The sequence below is a fragment of the Oryctolagus cuniculus genome, chromosome 8, assembly GCF_051225735.1.
Source record: "Oryctolagus cuniculus isolate XC-2025 breed Fujian yellow rabbit chromosome 8, ASM5122573v1, whole genome shotgun sequence".
Classification (NCBI taxonomy): Eukaryota; Metazoa; Chordata; class Mammalia; order Lagomorpha; family Leporidae; genus Oryctolagus; species Oryctolagus cuniculus.
Window position 1 is genome coordinate 148,580,699 of NC_142874.1, and position 15,608 is coordinate 148,596,306.

At 58.9% G+C, this 15,608-nt stretch overlaps 1 protein-coding gene across 3 annotated transcripts in view; it reads left to right on the forward strand.

Moving 5' to 3' along the window:
- Nucleotides 1-251: 251 nt before the first annotated feature.
- TDRP (testis development related protein) overlaps nucleotides 252-15,608 on the forward strand; it is a 46,668-nt gene continuing 31,311 nt past the window's right edge. The window contains exons 1-2 of one of the 3 annotated variants that reach the window (XM_051839249.3): nucleotides 252-353; nucleotides 812-976. In XM_051839249.3, coding sequence (XP_051695209.1) covers nucleotides 273-353; nucleotides 812-976 — 246 coding nt within the window. In that variant the 5' untranslated portion in view covers nucleotides 252-272. Of the gene's footprint in view, nucleotides 354-811; nucleotides 1,037-15,608 lie in introns of all 3 variants that reach the window. The other 2 variants (XM_089302836.1, XM_051839247.3) reach the window with 2 other exon arrangements.

Sequence of the window (15,608 nt, forward strand, 5' to 3'; positions counted from 1 at the left end):
CTATCTCTGCCCACCTGCTACGTGTCTGTCCATCTTTCCCCCTGTCTGTCCACCCATCCCCATCCACCCAAACACCCTCCCACCCACCGCGGCTGAGTCCAGGCCTTGGAACCGCAGGCCCGGACCCCTCGCCTGCTGCCCCACATGCCCAGGCCCTACACAGGCCGCGGGGTGGGAGCTCGGCCTTCTGGCCACGCCTCGCGGGGCCGCTCCGGCCACACCCCCACGCCCGGGGCCGCCCCCGCGCCCCAGGGGCCGCTGCAGGGCCGGGCATGCGCACTGAGCGGCTCCGTGACCTGAGGCTTTGCCATGGTAGCCAGGCGCCCGTGGCCACGCCCACCAGGCGGGGCGAGGTGGGGGTGAGGGGGTCCTGGGGAGAGGCTACAGTGAGGCCTCCGCCCCTGAGGGCTGCGAGGGGCGGGGGGTCGCTCCGGAAAGGGGGCGGGTACTCCCTGGGTCACCGCAGGCGGGGCGTGGCGGGCCGGACCTGGTCCTGGAGAGGGGGCGGGCCGCGCGGGGGGCTGGAGGGAGGGGGTCTGGTCCAGGTGAGGGGCTGGGCCTGGCCGGGGGTGGGGCTGAGCCTGGTTGGGGGTCGGGCTTGGTCCGGGTGAGGGGCTGAGCCTGGTTGGGGGTCGGGCTTGGTCCGGGTGAGGGGCTGGGCCTGTCCGGGGGTGGGGCTGAGCCTGGTTGGGGGTCGGGCCTGGTCCGGGTGAGGGGCCGGCTGGGGGGCTGGGCCTGGTGAGGGGTCAGGTGGGCGGGGCCGGCCGGGGAGAGGCGGCCCCGCCCGGCCGACTGGGCCCGCATCCCGCAGGAGCCGCAGCGCAGGAGGAGCGCGGACGCGGGGACGCGCGGACGCCGGCACTGCCCGAGCATGTGGAAGCTGAGCCGGGGTCGGGTGCTGCTGGACGAGCCCCCGGAGGAGGAGGACGGCCTGCCCGAGCTGCCGCCGCCCGCACTGGCCGCCGCCCCCGCGCAGGTGAGGGGCGCGCGCGGGGGGTCCGGTCAAGTGAGGGGCACGCAGTGCGGGGCCGGGCAGGTGAGGGGAGCGCGCGGGAGGGGTTCCGGACAGGTGAGGGAGCGCTGGGGGGGGAGGGGCCGGGCAGGTGAGGGGGCGCTGCGGGTTCCGGTCAGGGGTCAGGTGAGGGGCGCGCGCGGGTGGAGTCCGGGCAGGTGAGGGGGCGCTGGGGGGGAGGGGCCGGGCAGGTGGGGAGCGCGCTGGGGTGGGGGTCCGGTCAGGTGAGGGGGTGGGGGGGGTCCGGTCGGGTGAGGGGCATGCAGTGCGGGGCCGGGCAGGTGAGGGGGCGCTGGGGGGGAGGGGCCGGGCAGGTGGGGAGCGCGCTGGGGTGGGGGTCCGGTCAGGTGAGGGGGTGGGGGGGTCCGGTCGGGTGAGGGGCTCTCTGGGGGGTCCAATCAGGTGAGGGGCGTTCTGGGGGGTCCGGTCAGGTGAGGGGCGCGCTGGGGGGGCGAGTAGGTGAGGGGCGCGCTGGGGGGGTCCGGACAGGTGAGGGGTGCTCGAGAGGGGGCCGGACGGGTGAGGGGGGCGCGCAGGCAGGTTGTTGGGGCGGCCGGCAGAGCGCAGGTGAGGCCACTTGGGCAGGAGGGCAAGGCGGGCGAGGGCGCCAGGTGAGGCCAGGCTCCCGAGCGCAGGCTGAGTCCTTGACCCCTGGCAGCGGCGGGCTCCCCGCGGGTCTGTGCTCTCGGGGGTGCGGGCCCTGGCTGCGCGCACCCCGACCCCCGCAGGGGAGTCCGGGACGGCGCGGTGAGACGTGGAGCGGCGAAGCCCTCGTCCGCGGTCCCAGCGTTTCCTCCTGAGCCTCGGCTTTCCGGGGAGAAGCCCGGGCCCTCTGCGGAGAGCTGAGCGCTGGCCAGGTGTGGCCGTGCGTGGCATGTCCACAGCTTCTACCCCGGGGGCCCAAGTGGGCCCGTGCGTGCCGCCTCTTTCCCGGGCTGCCCCCTTTCACCTGCGCTGAAACGGAGGCCACAGAGCCGCGCGAGGGGCCTGAGGTTTGCGGGTGCTGACGTCAGCGCCCGGCCGCCCCCTGCCCCCAGCACTGTGGCGTCTGTGGCGTCCCAGGCGGGGCCCCCTGGTTGCAGCCCCTCGTGCGGAGCGGGTGTTCCAGGTGCTGCCAGCTCGCGCGGGGCACGGTCACCACCTGAACCTGCCACCCTGGGTCCTGTGTGCAGCGTCCCTCGCGTTCTTCAGTCTCAGGTTTAGGGTCAGGCCGAGGCTGCACCCCAGCTGCGGCTGCTGGAGGAGCCTGCAACACCCTGTGGCGCCCTGCAGGCCCGGCCCAGGGAAGTTGCCCGCAGAGGCCTCCATCAGAGCCACGGGCCCTAAGCTGTTATTGTAAAGTATTTCTAGCACGAGGGAGTGGGAGACCCGTGCCCCTCCCCTAGCGCCTATGTAAGTGGCATCCCTTAGTCTCTGTTGACACAACTGTCAGCTATTTTTTGAAGATTCATTTTATTTATTTGAAAGGCAAAAGGAAAGAGAGAAATCTTCTGTCCACTGGTTCACTCCCCAGATGGCTGCAGTGGTGGAGCCTGGAACTCCCATGAGTCTTCATGTGGGTGCAGGGGCCCACGCCCTTGGGCCATCTTCTTCTGCCTTCCCAGGCCATAGCAGAGAGCTGGATTGGAAGAGGAGCAGCCAGGACTTGAAGCGGCGCCTGTATGGGATGTGGGCACTGCAGGCAGAGGCTTAGCCCACTACACCACAGTGCCGGCCCCTGCTGCACTTCTGATCCAGCTCCCTGCTAATGGCCTGGGAAAGCAATGGAAGATGGCCCAAGAGCTTGGGCCCCTGCACCCACACAGGAGACCCCGATGAAGCTCCTGGCTGCGGCCTGGCCCAGCACTGGCCATCACAGCCATCTGGGGAGAGAACCAGCAGGTGGAAGAGCTCTGTCTCTCCCTCTCTGTAACGCTTCCTTTGAGTGCAGGCGCCTGCGGGGTGCTTTATGTCCCCGAGGGTGCGGCTGGGTTTGCTGGCCATCTCTGTCCCCGTCCCTCTCCTGCCCCACTGTCAGGTTTGTTTTCCTGTGCTTGTAGCGGCTCTCTGTAACAACCTCTGTCACAGGCGCCTGGCCAGCTTCTCCTGGCAGAGTCTCCCGCTCGGGTGGCCTGCGTCTGAGCGGTGCCTGACGTGTTGAAAGACCCTGTGACACTTAGTCATGCTCTCAGTTTCTTCATGAGAGTTGATTTGTTTCTCAGAGCTAACTTCTGGAATTAGATTTTAACATTCAGAACAAGTCTACCATGAAAGGGGAAGAGGGGAGACGGAGAGGGAGAAAAAGAGAGTGTGTGCCAGTGCCAGGGCCAGTGCGTCCGTCCGTCTGCTGATTCACTCCCTCAGTGCCTGCAGCAGCCATCACCTGCTGCCTCCTAGGTGTTAGCAGGGAGCTGGACCTGAGGGTGTTGGCAGGACTGCGTCCCAGGCACACTGACACAGAAGGTGGCTGTCCCAGCAGTGACGGAGAAAGCAGCCCACCGTGTCACATCTTGCTGCCTTCTAAGGAGGAACTGGCTCCTTGGGGTTCAGGGCCGCCCTCGGGAGACAAGGGGTAAGGCTGTGGAGTGGGATTGTGCGCTCACACCCATCTGGCGTGAAGGCACAGCGCTAGAGCAGAGAGAAGCTCTCATGAGTCTGATGGCTGCTGAAAGCAAAACCCCAGTGCCGACAGCGAAGTGTTGCTCACTGCTGCTCACGTGTTAGACTCTCGCCTGTCCCCTTGCCGTTGGGGATGCTGAGTGTCGTGTGTGTGCATGTGCCATGTGTATGTGTCATGTGTGCATGTGTTGAATGTCATGTGTGTACATCTGTTGTGTGCGCAAGTCGTGTGTCATTGTGCCGTGTACATGTCGCATGCATGTGTCATGTGTGTCACACAAGTGTGTCACATGTGTGCAAGCATGTGTTGTGTGTGCTTCTGCATGTCATGTGTGCATGTATGCATCGTATGTGCGTGTCTGTGTTGTGTGTGTGTCTTGTGTGTGCCTCTCCTGTGTTTGTACACTGGCTTCTGCTTTCACATCCCCCACGTGGGGCCTGGAATTGTTCCTCCGTGAGGTGCTTCCTGTCTGAGCTTGGCCAGCTGAGGAGAAAAGATGGGCTTTGAGACCGTGTGGCGTCCGTGCAGTTTCGTGGATGCACCAAAGGCTGTGGAGCTGGGCCTCTCCCCACGGGCCCTGGGATTGCCCAGCCCTTTCCTCTGCCCCCGTGTTCTGTGCAGACAGCGGGAGGGGCGGCGCACTGACCGTGTGGTCGGGTCGTCAGCCAGGCACCAGCCTCAGAGTATGGCCTTGAGCTGCTGGCCTGTGTTCCTGCTGAGAGGCTGGGACGTGTTCTCGGGGCTTGTGGAAACAAGGAAGGAAGGAAGGAACTCAAGGACTGTTTCAGTCAGACTTGGTGCAGGGCAGGGTCCAGGGTGTGACCGTCCACGCTGGCCCCTGCTCTGTGCTCCCGAGTGCAGAAAACCAGCGTGCCACGTCCTGGCCTGCGTGATGGATGGTGCACAGGAAGAGCTGGGCCTCCAGACAGAGCGAGGCCTTTGTGCCTCCATCCTGTCCCCCCCACCCTGCCTCCAGAGCGGACATTCCGCTACTGCTCTCATTACTTCCCTCAAAAATAGAAGCCAGGGTACACGCTGATGCAGAAAGTGACGGTTGGACTCGGTTCCTGCAGCCAGCCTTGTGGAGGAGAGAGACCTCTGGCTCTTCCTCATGCTTAGGGACCTCCGCCCGGGCCTCCCCATGCCCCTGCAGCCCCCACCACCTCATGCGCCATCCCCTTGTGGCAGGAGCAGGGGTGCATTCTGTTTACAAGGCTGGTCTCCTGGGGTGACCTTTGGGGGCTCACATCTCTGGTTCCATTCCAGACCACGGCTGTGGCGTCAGGGGGCCGCCTGCAGGTAGAGGAGCAGCAGCAGGTGGGAGCCGTCTTTCCTGCGGTGTCTCGTGCGGTTCTTGAGGAAGGCTACCCCCGATGGGGAAGGTGGTGCCTTAGTGTGTGGCTCAGATGTGTGTCATGTTATTGACTGTAGGATACAGCCATGTTCTGGCATCGCTGTGCTTCCATGGAAGTGCCTGGGCCTTGGTTTCTGCTGGCCTTGCCCGGCACAGCTGGCCCAGCCAGGCTTTGGGAGGGGAGAGCAGCCTGGTGCCCCCGGTGCTGCTGCAGCCCTGACTCTGGTCAGCGCCACTGCTTGCCGCGGGAGGGGACGAGTCATGAGGCAGGAGGGCAGCCGGGTAAGGCCTCGAGGTGATGGGTGGGTCGGCGCCTTTGCCTGCCTAGCCCAGTCTTCCCAGAAATCCTGCTGAGTTGGTTTGGTGAGAATCCTCTGACGCTGACCTGTGTCCCAGCCACTGACCTGCCTGTGGCAAGATTGTGCTGGGCATCTGGAGGAGCCTGGCTGTGGGCCCTCCCCCCTCCCCTTGTAACTCTGCTGGGAAATGGGTTTAAAAAGTCTGCCAGCCCACACACACACACACACACACAAGGCACATGCACACACAACAATGCAACACATGACACACATGCACACACGAAACATGCACATGACACATGTACACACAACATGCAAACACAACACACACCCAGATGACATGCACACAGATGACACACTCACAGACACACACAGTGTTTGCCAGCCCAGAACCTTCCCCATGGAGCTGGGAAGGGAAGCAAGGGTTGGACTGTGGCCGAGCATCTCAAGGGCACAGGTCGTCCCGGGGTCTTGTGTGGTCACCCTGGCTGGAAGAGGAGCAGTGTGTGGAGGGCCCTTCCTGTAGGCCAGGACAGAGTGACGGATAAAGCCGAGCCCCCTCCCCCAGCTTTCTCTGGAAAACCTGTGTGGCAGGAAGAAAGCAGGGCTGTGGGATGAGCTGCAGTGGTGAGCAGCTCTCGTCGGCTGCTTTACCCCCTGGCCCCCGGTGATGGTGGACGTCCCTGTGGAGGTGTGCGTAGAGCGCACCTGTCTCTCTGAGGTCTGGTCGACGTCCGGTGAGAAAGGACTTGATCTGTGTCAGTGTGGGGTCCCTGGGCCCAGGCTGAGGCCTGCAGGTGCTCAGGGGGCAGGCAGAGGAGGCCCAGGGGGCCCAGGCCCCCTGTCACCTGGTGACAACCCCTGTGCTGGTGTGTGACATGTGGCTGAAGGGCCTGTGACTGCACCTGGGAGAGCGAGTGGCTCTGCAGCCGTGGCAGGTCCGGTTTGTGGCTACATTCAGATTTGTGGCTGGAGACACGTACTCCTTTGTACCAAGGTCTTAGAGACGCGCGTCACAGCTGTAGATACTGAATGAGCTCCGTCAAATCTGGGTGGGTGAGTTCTGGGGAAAGAGACTCTAAGAGAGCAGGAGTGGGCCTCCTCCCTCTGTCCAGCTCCCTGGGGGTGAGGCCTCCTCCCTCTGTCCAGCTCCCTGGGGGTGAAGCCTCCTCCCTCTGTCCACCACACTGAGTGTGAGGCCTCCTCCCTCTGTAGCACCCTGGGTGTGAGGCCTCCTCCCTCTGCAGCACACTGGGTGTGAGGCCTCCTCCCTCTGTCTAGCTCTCTGATGTGAGGCCTCCTCTCTGTGTCCAGCTCTCTGGTGTGAGGCCTCCTCCCTCTGTCCAGCTCCCTGGGGGTGAGGCCTCCTCCCTCTGTCCAGCTCCCTGGGTGTGATGCCTCCTCCCTCTGTCTAGCTCTCTGATGTGAGGTCTCTTCCCTCTGTCCAGCTCTCTGGGTACAGGGCCTCCTCCCTCTGTCCAGCTCCCGGGCCTAAGGAAGGTTGGGGAGCCCAGACAGGACAGCAATGGACATGTCGTGGGTCGTGCAGGGTTTCTAGGAGCTGTGCTGGAACATCCACAGTGTTTAAGGTGGAATTGGTGATGTGACCTGAGTGGGGTGAGCTCGCTGGGGCGTGCTCCGTGTGTGCCACCATCATGTTCTTGTGCTTGCGGGATTTTCCTCAGCAGTGCTTGGCCAGCGTTGGCTGGTGTGAGTTTGCAGTTGAGGAAGCAGACTGGTCCATCCCAGTTGCTCTGTGCACTGTGAGACGTTTCCCAGCGGCAGGAATTGGGGGTGCACTTGGACCCGGTATGGGATGCCGTGTTCCGTGTCCCTGGTCCCCAGTTGCAGTCCCAGCTCTTCTGTGCCTCCAGCTTCCTGCCTGTGCGCACCCTGGAGGGTGGCAGTGAGGGCTGACGTGGCCAGGTCCCTGGCACCCACCTGGTGCATCCACAGTTAAGTGTCTGGCTTCAGCCTGGCCCGTCCTGGGCGTTTGTGGAGTGAAAAACGTGTGCTGGGACATCTCTGTCTGTCTGTGTCCCCGCCTCTCACAAAACAGAAATAACACAAATTTGAGAGTTTTCCAATAAACAAAATTGAGTATTTGTTTTTAAATTGAAAAATAACAGTTCAGTCCCACTGGCCCTGTTTCAGGCCAAAGAGCAGAGTCCTAGAATCTCTCCCAGATTCCGGGCCCCTGGAGGAGTGGGCTGCGGGGATTCCAAGGCCATGCCGTGTGCTGCTGTTGTGGCCGGTGAGGGCCTGGCATCCTGCTCTGTCCTGCTCACCTGGAGTGCCGGTGTGAGATGCTGAAGTGAGTTTAAGAAGAATGGCTGAGAGTCGCCTGGGCGGTCCTCGCTGGAGGACCCGGTGCATGACCCAGAGTTGCCCCTCTCGCTCAGCGTGTGTCAGACCCTGTGGGTTCTCCCGTGTCACTCAGGCTGAACCCTGGCTTGCTGGGCTAGGGCCCGGGCTCCAACCTGTGCCTGTGAGGTGGGGCCCACAGTGAGGGGGAGGTCACGGCATTGCCCTCTGGTGGAGTGGGGCCTATGTGGGGGCTCCAGGGGATCCACACCCCACAGGAGCCGCCGTGCACAGTGGTCGTGGGTCTTGCTGTCTGCGCCGTGTGGAGCCGGGTGTGTTGGTGCTGTGCGTCTGCTTTGGCCGTTTCTCACCTTGGCTTTGAGGGACTGCAGCCTCTGCTAACACCAGGAAACAGCATGGGTGTGGCCAGGGGGCTGGACAGCAGTGCACACAGGGCCCAGGGGGAGGCCCTGGACCAAGGTGGAGAAGGGGCTCCAGGGGTTCAAGATGTTAACAGATGTTTACTGAAGAAAGCGAGCTGCAGTTTAGCTTTATAACCTTGTGGATGGGAGACAGTCTTTGCAAATGCTGCCTCAGCTCCAGCCTTGGAGACCGGGTGGAGCCCTTCTGACTGCTTCCTTGCCTGCACAGTGGATGAAGGTTTACCCAACAGTTACTTTTGTAAGACAGTGTTGTTTGAGAGGAAGAGCGGCTACCCCCAGGGTCCACTGGCTCTCTCCCCAGCAGCCTGTAGGGGTGGTCCGGCTGCCTCCTGGGGTCTGCGTTGTCAGGAAGGTAGAGTCCGGCAGGAGCTGGAGCCGAGGAGCTCAGCCGGTGTCTTGGGCACAAAACCGCACGCCTGCCCCGAGCCGCTGCTGGTGACTGGGTGTGTGTTGGCTGGGAGGTGGCCATGCAGCCAGTGACCCTGCTGTGTGCTGGGAGCATGCTGTGGCAGACCTCACTAAGGGACTCCATTACTTGGGGGATCTGGTTTTGCAGATTCAGCTACTTGCTTACCATTTAGGTACAGTCCTCCTGTGCTCTCTCACTGGAGAGCTGAGCCCTGGCCAGCTGCACGGCTCAAGTGCTGTTTCCCCACTTCCGTGCCCTCTTTTGGAGGTTCCGCATTCCGAATGCTGGCTTGCTGTTGTCCTGTGTCTCCGAGCACAGTTGACGATGACTCACGTCAGACCTGTCCTGGCTGCTGGCCGTGAGTTCAGTGTAATGAATCGTGAGGCAAGGCCAGGAGGCCGTGGGTGAGAAGGCCTCAGCTGGCGTTGCCCCTGTCACTGGGAGGGTTTGGGGCAGCTGCCATGCTTCCTCTTACACTGGGGAGGTGAGGGGCGGCTGGTGACTGTGATGTGACATGGAGCCCAGCTGTGGATCTGTGGTCTCTGCCGTATCATCATTGCCCTCACGGTATGAGCTGTGGTCCGTGTAGGATGCTCTCTAAAACTATTTCCAAATTCTTATTTTTTTATCTAAAGGAATTAATGAGGGGTTCCAGGGTTGGTGTGTTCGGAGCATTGATAAAGGCACAGTGGGAAGTCTCCATTGCTAGGCCCAGAAGTGTGGGGAGCAAACCGGACTAGACTGAGTTACTGGAATTAAGACTTATTCTATGCATCTGCTCTCCCACAATATGGTGCTGGGAGAGAAGTAAACAGCTTCCGCACAGCTGCCTCCAGTTCAACCAATAAACTGTAGGACTTGCTCCTGATTGGAGAGCGGCGTACTCGGCGTGTGGGCAGCCGAGTTAGGATTGGCGGAGGAGGACTATAAAGGAGGAGAGAGACGGCATGCATCGGGAACATCTATGGGGAACATCTAAGGGGAACATCTGAAGGAACGCCTGTGCAGCCCCCAGAAAGCCGGCCGGCGGTGTGCCGCTCCCCTGCGGAAGTGGGGAATGTGGCCAGGGGGAACTGCCCTTCCACGGAGGTGGAAGGGATAGTAGCCAACCCGGGAAGAACCAGCAGCAAACCCGGGGAGGGCCGAGCAGACGAAAGAACAGCGCAGGGTCCTGTGTCGTTCCTCCACGAAGAGGGGGAGCGACACAGAAGCAAGCAGCTTGGAGCTCATCCGCCTTCTTCCTGAGCTTCCATATGGTTTTATTTACACTTTCCCATTTTTATTTGAAAGGCAGAAAGATGGAGAGAGAGACAAAGATCTATTGTCCGCTGGTTCACTCTCCAAATGCCTGCAGAAGCTGGGGCTAGGTGGGTCTGTGTCTTCACTTGGGTGCAGAAATCCAGCACTGAAGCCATCACCTGCTGCCAGGTGATGCCCGGGTGTGCGTTCACAGGGAGCAGAGCAGGGCCTTGAACCCAGGCCTGCAGTTTCTGGTGCAGGTGTCTCACCCAGCGTCTCCCCTGCTGCGCCACACCCACCTGTGAGCTTCCATTTTGTTAACAAATGTGCATTATAAGTGTAGCTCCAAGTGCTTGCACATAAATTGTCTCATCAGATCTGTTATCTCCTTCCGGGAGGAAATGAGTGACGACCGTGCATTGAGGAGCCGGCATTAAGAGCTGTGTGGTCGCATGTGTATCTCAACCCTGGCAGAGCAGAGAGGCCACAGGCACATGGGGTTTGTTGTACCCGCATCCCCACCATGGGGCCTGCAGGTGCGTCTGTTTCACCTCCCACTGTGGGGCCTGCAGGTGCTTCTGTGTCACCCCTCCCCCAGCCATGAGCCTGCAGGTGTGTCTGTCCCCCCTCCCCAGTGCCATGGGGCCTACTGGTGCGTTTGTGTCACCACTTAGACCTCCTAGTCCCTTGCAGGGCTCTGGCTGCGACCGAGCACAGATGTGTAACCCTTTCTGAAAACAAAGCTGTTTCATATTGGTGGTGGTTTTAAAAACAACTGCAGGCTTCCCCATAGTATAACTCACACATGTATTGTCTCATGTAGTGAGGTGTTCTTAGAAACATAAAACTTCTCATTTTGTCACAGGGAAAACTGTATGTCCCTATGTGTTTCTGATACCACCCAAACCCCAGTGCCAACCAGTATCCTGCAGTTGAGCTCAGGTCTGGGCCCACTGCTGAGAATTAGCACAGACCCCACGGACTAAGGTCCCGTCCCACCAGACGCATGCACATCAGATGCCAGCTGCAGCCAGGTGCCCACGTCTTTACCTGGGGTGTGAGATACAAGGTGGTGGGAGGGGAGGCCCAGGCCTCGCTCCCACGTGGGCCGGGCGAACAACAGCTGTGAGTGCGGAGAACCAACCAGCTGAGAAGTCTGAGCACCCAGGCAAGCACGAGCCAGGGCAGCCTGGGAGCCGGGGCCACGGTGGTATCCTAGCCTTCTGGGCACTGCCCGATTGACGGGGCTCTGCCTCTCCTGACCAGAGAAGGAGAATCAGAGCACCAGCGCCATGGTGGTGCCCTAGATGGAGGTAGGCACAGCTGGGCTCATCAGGAGGAGCCCTCCTCTCCTAACTCTTCCCTGAGGCTGGGCTGGGGCCTGGGGGCCCTGACAGAGAGCTCAGCAGATTGTTGCAGTGCCAGACAACCTGCAGCATCACAGCAAATCCCAGAGCAGTGCCGAGATCACGAGCAGCTGAGCAGACACCGGCCAGCCTGTGTGACTGGGAGGCACGGAGCAGACACCACCCCAGAGTCGCTCCCCAGACCCGGGACTCGCGGGATTTCAAACGATCACCTTGGAGTGCAGGGTGACACACACGACAGACAGGTCGGCCAAGTGAAATCAGAAACAGGGTGCACCAACAGACAAACGGTGGAAAGAACCAAACACCATCTGGGGAAGGAAAAGCTCAGTCGAGGGAGAAGAGAGTGCGTGAAATTCACGGGTTTGAAGTGGTCACGTCAGAGGAGGAGTACATACAAGGGAGAAAGCTTATGGACTCACATACACATGCAGTGGACCAATCCCGGAAGGAGGAGGGAGGAAGGACGAGCTTAGCCCCAAAGGAGCTGGGCACCATTCCAAGAAGTCCAGAGGGCTCCAGCAAGGATGAAGCCAAAAAGCCTACAGCCGGACAGGCTGTCCCCCACCCAAGAGCTGCAGCCGTCTCCCAGCAGAGGCGTGCAAGTGCCAAGAGCAGTGGGGGCTGCAGGCCGGGACCCCGAGGTGGCAGAGAGAAGGACCTCCCAATGAAGACAGAGGATGTCCATATGTACCACCTGCCTCGTGAGAAACACTGGGAGGATGTGCACAGCAACGTGGGCAAGACCAACCTGGAACCTTCCAATACAGGTGAACACAGGATCCTGTAATACCACCTGTGACACCAGTAAACCACTGTTAGTTCTAGTACAGCTCTTAAAAGGTGAAATATGCTGGGGCCAGTGCTGTGGCATAGCAGGTAAAGCTACCACCTGCAACACCGGTGTCCCTGTGGGTGCTGGTTTGAGTCCGGCTGCTCCACTTCTGATCCAGCTCCCTGCAAATGGCCTGGGAAGAGCTGCAGAAGGCCCAAGTGCTTGGGCCCCTGGACCCTCGTGGGAGAACAGGATAAAGCTCCCAGCTTCTGGCTTCAGCCTGACCCAGCAGCCAGTTGGGGAGTGAATCAGTGGATGGAAGATCTCTTTCTCTCTGTGTCTCTAACTCTTTCAAATAAATAGATAAATATTTTAAAAGGTGAAAGTAAAAGAGTGACTGTATTCAGGGATAAAATATATAATTTGTGACATCAACACAAAGGGTGGAATGTGGAGGCACGGAGTAAATTACTCATTTAAAACAGACAATTTTTTTAAGTAGAAGGTGTTTTGTGTAGTCTCAGGGGTGACCACAAGGAAGGTCCCTGGAGAAGATGCACAAAAGAAAATGAGAAAGGAATTGAAATGTTAGAAAAAAGGAAACAACGATGAAACAGAGGAAGGGAGCAAAGGAGGAACAGAATCAGTACAAGACCAGACCACGGAGAGCGAGGCAGCATCATCCGAATGTTGGGGTGGGACTCCACAGTTGAAAGACACCACGGTGGATGGATTTAAGGAAGGAGCCCTGGGCAGGCGTCTGGCTCGGTGGCTAAGCTGGCGTTGCCAATGCCTGTGTCCCCCATCAGAGGGCTGGGGTCTGAGACCTGGCCCCTCTCCTGTGTCCGTCATGCCGATGCACACCTGGAGAGGCCGTAGTTGATGGCTCAAGTACTCAGCTCTCTGCAACCTTCTCAGCTCCTGCATTTGTCCTGGCCCAGCCCCAGCTGATGCAGGCTTGTGGGGAATGAACTAGTGGATGGCTGATCTCTGAACCTGTCTGTTTGCCCTTCAAATAAGTGGCATCAATAAAAATAAATTTGAAAAAATGAGATCCAATTATATGCTATTCCTAAGTTACTTTAGATGAAAGGACACACATAGGATAAACATTAAAATATAGTAAAAGATAATTCATGAAAAGGATGTCCCCTGCTTTCCGTCCAGAGAAAGCCTGGTGACTGCTGGCGTCAGACAGAGGTGGAGAACTTTCACAAGACATGGAAAGACACATGCTGTGCAAGGGTCGGTTCGGCAGGCAGAAGCAGCGGTGACAGACCTCCCAGCCGCACAGCACACAGATGCCTGGAGTGGACACTGACAACTTGTAGGGAGAAACAGCCACACTGGGATAATGGAGCCTGTGGTCTTAGAAAACCCCAAAGATGCCACAGAATAAAGTTGCGACAAATTCCATATAATAAATTCCATAAAACAGATTTCACAAAACAAATTCCATAAAATTCCAGAATACAAAAATCTCTGGGCCAAAATGTATTTCTGTGCACTAACAATGAACAATCTGAAAAGGAAATTAAAAAACAATTCCACTTACAACAGTGTCAAAAAGAATAAAATGCTTAGAAATAAGCTTAGCCAAGGAAGTGGAAGTCTTGCACACTGAAAACTCTAAATATTGCTGGAAGAAATTAAGACACAAATGGAAAGAAATCTCATGTACATGGATGAGAAGACTTAATGGAGTTAAGGTGACCATATTACCCAAAGCAACCGACAGACTGAATGTAATTCCTATAGAAAGCCCAATGCAGTTTTTTGCAGTAGTAGGAAAAACACTCTAAAATTTATGTGGAACCTCAAAGGGCTCCACAGCCAGAAAAATCTTGAGGAAGAAAAGCAAAAGTGGGGCCGGCGCCGCGGCTCACTAGGCTAATCCTCCGCCTAGCGGCGCCGGCACACCGGGTTCTAGTCCCGGTCGGGGCGCCGGATTCTGTCCCGGTTGCCCCTCTTCCAGGCCAGCCCTCTGCTGTGGCCAGGGAGTGCAGTGGAGGATGGCCCAGGTGCTTGGGCCCTGCACCCCATGGGAGACCAGGAAAAGCACCTGGTTCCTGGCTCCTGCCATCGGATCAGCGCGGTGCGCCGGCCGCAGCGCGCCGGCTGCGGCGGCCATTGGAGGGTGAACCAACGGCAAAGGAAGACCTTTCTCTCTGTCTCTCTCTCTCACTGTCCACTCTGCCTGTCAAAAAAAAAAAAAAAAAAAAAAAAAAAAAAAGAAAAGCAAAAGTGGAGGCCTCCTGCTTCCCAACTTGAAAACTTGACAGAGTCACACGGGACTGACACAGAACCAGCCCTAGAGACTGGGGAGGGGCCTGTCACACAGGAGGGGCAGTGGGTAGGGGGGCTCTCTGAGGAGGCACCTGTTACACAGTAGGGACAGTGGATAGGAGGGCTCTCTGAGGAGGCACCTGTCACACAGTAGGGGCAGTGGGTAGGGGGGCTCTCTGTGGAGGGGCGTGTCACGCAGTAGGGATGGACAGTATCTCTAACCAGTGATATTGGGGAAACTGATCCCCAAGGAGCACAGGACAACGTTGGGCCCTTGGCTTAGGGACTGATGACCTGAAACCATAAAGCTAGAAGCCAGGGGGAAGCTCAGGACACTGGAGTTGGCAGTGACTTATTGGCTGTGACACCGAAGCCCAGGCAAATGTGACGGTATCACCGTTAGCTACTGCTGTGCAGCCGAGGAAGCCGTGAGCAGAGCACTGGGGTGCACGCCCTCTGAGGCGGGGTAAGTCTCTCCCAGGTGTGTGCTGGAGGGAGCGCCCACCTGGCCACCTGGATGGAGGCACAGAACACTGTGGACAGAGGAGAGGGAAAGAGGCCCAACTTTACCCTCCCCAGGGTAGCACACGTCCTCTCTGGTCCATGAGTGTGCCCACTAGCACAGCCCAGGAGACGACCAGCATGGAAGAGGGTGTGGAAAGCAGGGACACTCTTGCACTGCTGGTGGGAGTGTAGCGTGAAGCAGCCACAGTGGGAAATGGCAGCAGTCCCTCAGGCAATCTCATGGGATCCGTGTCCATGCGCTGGGCAGAGGCCACAGAACTGAAGGCAGACTCGGAGTCCTGCAGCGTCTTCATAGCAGCCAAGGGGTGGGAGCAGTCTTCATGCTCATGGGTGCGTCAGTAATGAGGGCATAGTGCATGGGGCATGTGCCTTGGTACAGTGGGTTAAGCTGCTGCCTGCCGTGCTGGCGTCCCATGCAGGTACTAGTTTGGATCTCAGCTGCTCCACTTCTGATCTGGGTCTCTGCTAATGTGCCTGGGAAAGCAGTGGAGGAAAGTCCAAGTGCTTGTGCCCCTGCGCCTATGTGGGAGACCCAGATAGAGCTCCTGGCTTCAGTCTGGCCCAGCCCTGACTGTTGTGACCATTCGAGGAGTGAACCAGCAGGTGGAAGAGCTCTCCCTCTCCCTCTCTCCCCTCCTCCATTCTTCCCTCCTCCTCTCCTCCTCTCTCTTCTTCCCTCCTCCTCTCCTTCTCTCTCTCCTTCCCTCTTTCTCTCCTTCCTTCCCTCTCCCTCTCCTCCAACTCTTCCTTTTCAAATAAATAAATCTTTATAAAAAGGTGGCACATGCATATAATGTAATATTAATCGGCATTAAAAAGACAACCAGTCATCTCTTCATGTGGTTTCACCTGGGACACTGGGCCGAGTGAAATGAGCCACACTCACTTCAGTGAGATGGACAGACACAGCCTGATCCTCTTAGGTGAGGCTATAACCTGGAACAGAAAGTCCTGAGCCTCACCGTACAGGATGAGAACTCAGATCTGCACCATGCA